Genomic DNA, 5,086 nt, shown 5'->3' with positions numbered 1-5,086 from the left:
TGAATAAAGCAGTGATCTATTGGAAAGACATACTCAGATGAATGTCAGCTAAGTGAATAACTAATTTAGTCATTACTTCATATCTGTTTAAACATGGATGCATACGTGGTCACATAATAGGGCCATTTGTAATTGCTGGTAAGATTTTGTAGAACATGCATGTGCAGAAAATTCAAGCAAAATCTGAAATGTCCTTAGCCGTTTGTTCTAATTGACTCATAAACCTGAATGTTTAGGGGTTGGACATCATTAGTCTCACTATAGTAGGCATTTGGCATAAAAAGTCTTTAGTTAAAGCCTCTCCTGCTGAAACAAAGGTTTAAAAGTATCAAGTTACTTGCCTCTGCTACCTCAGTTTTTTCTCTTTATTTTTTCCTATTACCTAGTGCAGAGAAAGTGCACTGATGACCTATTTTCCTGAGAGCCTTTCCAACGAGCTGACATTACAACATTACAAAAGTCATTCTGCCTGCTCTGATGAGGCAGTTCAATTTTGCTAGCAGAGTGAGAGGGGGAAGGCATTATGAAAGACACTGTTGCTTGCTCATCCAATAACCACTTTCTCCTTGCAAGCTGCAGAATCCTGATTTTGTTAGGGTCTCTAAGTCTCAAGGCAGGTGGTGAGCTCCAGGGAATGAATCTCATAGATCTTAGTCACAGTCACTCAGTTCCCCCTTGCTAGTGTTTGGTCCAACATTTGGCAGGGGGCCAATTTCTGGCTGAAAAGATGTAAAATGTGTTGGCAGGGGATGGGAGGTATCTTAGAAAGATTTTCTTTTCTTTTTTTTTTTCCCCCTCCATTAATCAAGAAGCAGCACAGAAAGATTTTCTTCCTGGTTAGAAATATAGAGATTTATGAAAAGCCCTTTGGAACCAAAAGCTTTCTACTTGTCTTAAAAGTAACCAAGTTAGGATAACTTGCTTGGAGCTGCATTGATCTTTCTGTAACTATGAAGTGACAAGATGACTGGATAATAAGCCAATGTGCTAAAGATGGCAGAGTAAAAATACAAAAGAGGCTGAACCCTTGATGTCATTTTGAGGTACTGCTCCCCAAATGGAACTGAAACAGCCCACCTTTGGACAGCTAGTTAGCTGAGATATTTAAATGTATTTATTACTTTTCTGTTACTTGCATCTGAAAGCATTCCTAAGGGCATTAGCACTTACATACCATCCATATCCCCTTCAATTTGAAAGGTTTTATGTCACCAGACAATAGGATCATGATCTGACAATAAGATGAAGAGAAACTGGTAAGTTCCTGCAATATACTCTTTCAAAAGTGAGTGCAAAATTCTGTTCAGTGTTTTCCTAGTAGCTATCAGGGGTACTTTGTATTTTTTAAAACTGTCAGATTAATTAACTCCTGGTTCCTAGGATAGCAAGCTTGGCTGACCGGAGATCTTGTTTTTGTTTTTGTTTTGAGAAAGAGGGTCTCACTCTGTCACCCAGGCTGGAGTGTAGTAGCACAATCACAGCTCACTGCATCCTCCACCTCCCAGGCCCAAGTGATCCTCCCACCTCAACCTCCCAAGTAGCTGGGACCACAGGTGCATGCCACTACACAGGGCTATTTTTTTTTTTATTTTTGTGGAGACAGGGTCACCCTGTGTTGCCCAAGCTAGTCTCGAACTCCTGGCTTCAAGCAGTTCTCCCACTTTGGCCTCTGAAAGTGTTGGGAACACAGGTATGAGCCACCACGCCTAGCCAGGAAGGCCAATGAATGAGACCTGTAATGAAAACACTCATCAGTCTCATTAGAGAAAACCTTAGAATCAGGATAAAAGAAATCAATTACTATTGGCATAAGGCTTGGAACTCAAGTCATTTTTTTTGGTGGGGCGGAAGACAATCACTTCACTCTAATTTACTCCCAAATAAAGTAATAACAGCTAGTTTAACAGAATAAAATCATAACAGCTAGTTTAAGGAGGCCACACAAACATTGGCCCAGCCCTAAATTCTACAACATCTTAATGAAATTCTACACAGTAAGAACACCCTCTTCCCCTCTTCCATTTCAGTTTTGAAAGACGAAAGCTATGAATGACACTGGAGAGGTTTAACTGATGGTTACTCTTTTTCTCTATCAAATTTATTTTTATACTAAATTAACATGGTTATGAGGACTGATTTTCCATTTCTCCAATTTGAACTTCTCGACTGGACTAATCAGTTTGCAAGTCTACACTGTTTCAGCACCTCACTGAAACCTTCACAGAGCTTGTGTCACCTTGATTCTGGGCACGCTCCAAAAGTGGTTTTATCCCATAGAAGCAAGGCTGCTGCTGCTGCTGCATCTGGGTTCCCTGGGGCTCCTGGTAAGTGAAGTCAGGTCTTGCGGGCTCAGCATTCCTTCCTCCACTGAAGCCCCCAGTGATGGCACGATCTAGTGTGTGCCCCACGCTCGCAGCTGCAATGGTTGCCCTCTGGGCCATCAGACTTGACTGCCGGGGCACAGCAGCAGGAGAGCCAAATGCAAAGGGGGAAGCCGCTGCTGGTGGCTGAGCTGCTGGTGCTGGCCTGGCTGTAGTTCTTTTTTTCATTTTTTGAGACAGAGTTTCGTTCTTGTTCCCCAGGCTGGAGTGCATCTGGGCTCACTGCAACCTGCGCCTGCTAGGTTCAAGAGATTCTCCTGTCTCAGCCTCCTGAGTAATTGGGATTACAGGTGCCCGCCACCACGCTCAGCTAATTTTTGTTTTTTTTAGTAGAGATGGTGTTTCACCATGTTGACCAGGCTGGTCTTGAACTCCTGAGTTCAGATGATCCGCCCGCCTCGGCCTCCCAAAGTGTTGGGATTACAGGCTTGAGCCACCGTGTCTGGTCTTGCAGCTCTTTTTTTTTTTAAGACCTAGTCTCACTCCGTCACCCAGGCTGGAGTGGAGCGGAGTGGTGAGATCTCAGCTCACTGCAACTACCGCCTCCTGAGTTCAAGTGATTCTCCTGCCTCAGCCTCTTGAGTAGCTGGGATTATAGGTGCATGCCACCACACCTGGCTAGATTTTGTAATTTTAGTAGAGACAGGGTTTCACCATGTTGGCCAGACTGGTCTCAAACTCCTGACCTCAGGTGGTCCACCCGCCTTGGCCTCCCAAAGTGCTGGGATTACAGGCATGAGCCACTGCACTCAGCCCTGGGTGCGGTTCTCATGTGAGGTACTTGGCTGGCCCGAGTGGCCACGTGAGAGGTGCAGCTCTGGCTTCCATGCGGCATTCTAGGTGCACTGCAGCTCCGCGTCTGGATGTGCAAAGATTGCTCAAGTCGTTCTTAACGTATCTTCAGAAATTAGGAGTGGGGCATTTGTTCGCATAGGAAGTGGCACAACTTTAATATACATCAGACATTAAAAAATAAAATTCAGAAAAATATTTTATTACTATAAAGAGAACTATAACTTTTTGTATATCCACATACACAAAACCAAAACAAAAGTTTCAAGAAGAGATACTTACATTCTTTTATTGTAGGATGTATTCTCATATATTCTATTCTACCGTTTGTGTTCTTTTTCCTTCTTTTAAAAAAGTGCTGGTTTTAACTTATTGGAATAATTTCACAGCCCACTAATGAGTTACCACTTGCTGTTTGAAAAGCATTAAGATAATTGCCATTGTAGGTTAAAGATTTTCTGAGTTAAACTGACTTGAATAATGGATATGAAAGACTTGTCTTATTTAAGTAGCAAAAAATCCAAGACAGGGCAGACTTTAGGGTTCCTTGTCTCCACGTACCCAGGTACTCTGCTCTGACTTCTACAGTGTCAGTTTCACACTCGGGTGGCTCCTCCTGCAGTCGTAAGAGGCTGATGTCTTCAACACTTTCAGTTACTCCTTCGGACCCCTCTCTGGCCTTCTCTCTCTGCTTTGTGACTTGTATGGCTTACATGAATAAGACTGCTTACACTCTGGCTTCTGTTTGGATTCAGCTAATGGGGATCACCTGCAGGAACTTGAACAGAAAGAAGAGAATAAAGCTGGGGCACTTATTCATTTGGCTTCCTTCCTGCATAGTCAGGTCGGGCTGACCACTTTTCATAACCCGAGTTCAAAGCTCCTCTCCAGTGGCCTCTCTAGACGACCTTTTCCTGGGTTCAGGTAGCCCTGCTCATTGCGCTTTTGGGCTCAGATGTGATGATAGTTCTCCTGCTCCGTGTCCTAGGGTGCTGCTTTGTCCTGTGTGCTTTCACTGTACCCTGCCCATGTCCTTGAGTGCCTTTTATTATTAAATAACTCTTGAGTTATTCTGATTTGAGTATGGCAACTAGATCTTGATGAGGCCCTGACTTAATGCCAGCTGCCAAAAGCAGCTGTGTTCACTATCGCCAGGGGAGGGAGGGATTGGTTCTTGACCAGAAGCCCTGGGTAAGGCTCTGCATTTCCACCAGCTCAAATGGGCGAGGCTTGTCCATTTTGAATGAGTCAGTGGAGGGGAAAGGAAATGCCATGATGATCTTACACTACGTACTTGAGGAGGGATAGATGTCAGCCCTCTACAGTGGCCACTATGATGCTGAAGGACCAAACAGAGAAGCCACTCTCTGTGTTGCACCTAGAAGATTATGATATTTCAACAAGAGACTTAGCCCAGCATCATGGCAGCAGGCAAACAAAGGTAGTTTTTCAGTGGCAAATTAAGTGAGTTAATTATACAAATATCAGCAATTGGGTGACTAACCCAAACATCAGGATGCCATTTTTGTCTTGAAAAAACCTCTTTCTCACACAGTAAGTTTTCTTTTGCCAGAATGGAATCGGGCTAAAGTTGCCAAAGTCATAGAAGACTTTTTGTGTACCATATTAAAAAAAAAAGGTTAAAAGCTACTTTCTGTACTCATTTATTTTATCCCTAAGTCAAATTTCATATGATCATGCAACAAACTATTGGTTCCAGAAGTTGATCTGAAATTGAGAGAGGATGGGCTTAGTGACAGTTTCCTCTCTTTCTCTGTAGGTTACTCCAGGAGTGCTCTAGGGATCAAGGCAGGACCAGGACCAACCTAGGGAAGGCTATGGCCTCATGTCTTTTCTTCTGCTTCTGAACTCTAGGAGACTGGACATAAGATGTTAACATAGAAGAATTGCAC

At 43.4% G+C, this 5,086-nt stretch overlaps 1 protein-coding gene across 1 annotated transcript; it reads right to left on the bottom strand.

Annotated features, from left to right (window-relative positions):
• Positions 1 to 2,198: 2,198 nt before the first annotated feature.
• Positions 2,199 to 3,216, bottom strand: LOC105732450 (putative coiled-coil-helix-coiled-coil-helix domain-containing protein CHCHD2P9, mitochondrial). The gene is made up of 2 exons (XM_012474539.2): positions 3,131 to 3,216; positions 2,199 to 2,526 (listed from the first exon to the last, which is right to left on the bottom strand). Exons 1-2 carry the CDS (start codon positions 3,214 to 3,216, stop codon positions 2,199 to 2,201), a joined length of 414 nt encoding a protein of 137 aa, XP_012329962.2.
• Between the last annotated feature and the right edge of the window lie 1,870 nt (positions 3,217 to 5,086).

Source organism: Aotus nancymaae, unplaced genomic scaffold (genome assembly GCF_030222135.1).
Source record: "Aotus nancymaae isolate 86718 unplaced genomic scaffold, 86718_ANA_hifiasm-v0.15.2.pri h1tg000040l, whole genome shotgun sequence".
Lineage (NCBI taxonomy): Eukaryota > Metazoa > Chordata > Mammalia > Primates > Aotidae > Aotus > Aotus nancymaae.
This window is presented reverse-complemented; position numbering and strand designations above follow the sequence as displayed.

Excerpts from the sequence above, each read along its gene's own strand:
- LOC105732450 (XM_012474539.2), bottom strand. The coding sequence starts at position 3,216 with ATGCCGCATGGAAGCCAGAGCTGCACCTCTCACGTGGCCACTCGGGCC. Across the intron at positions 2,527-3,130 it reads AGAACCGCACCCAGGGCTGA|GCCAGCACCAGCAGCTCAGC; the intron begins GTGCAGTGGCTC and ends AACTACAGCCAG.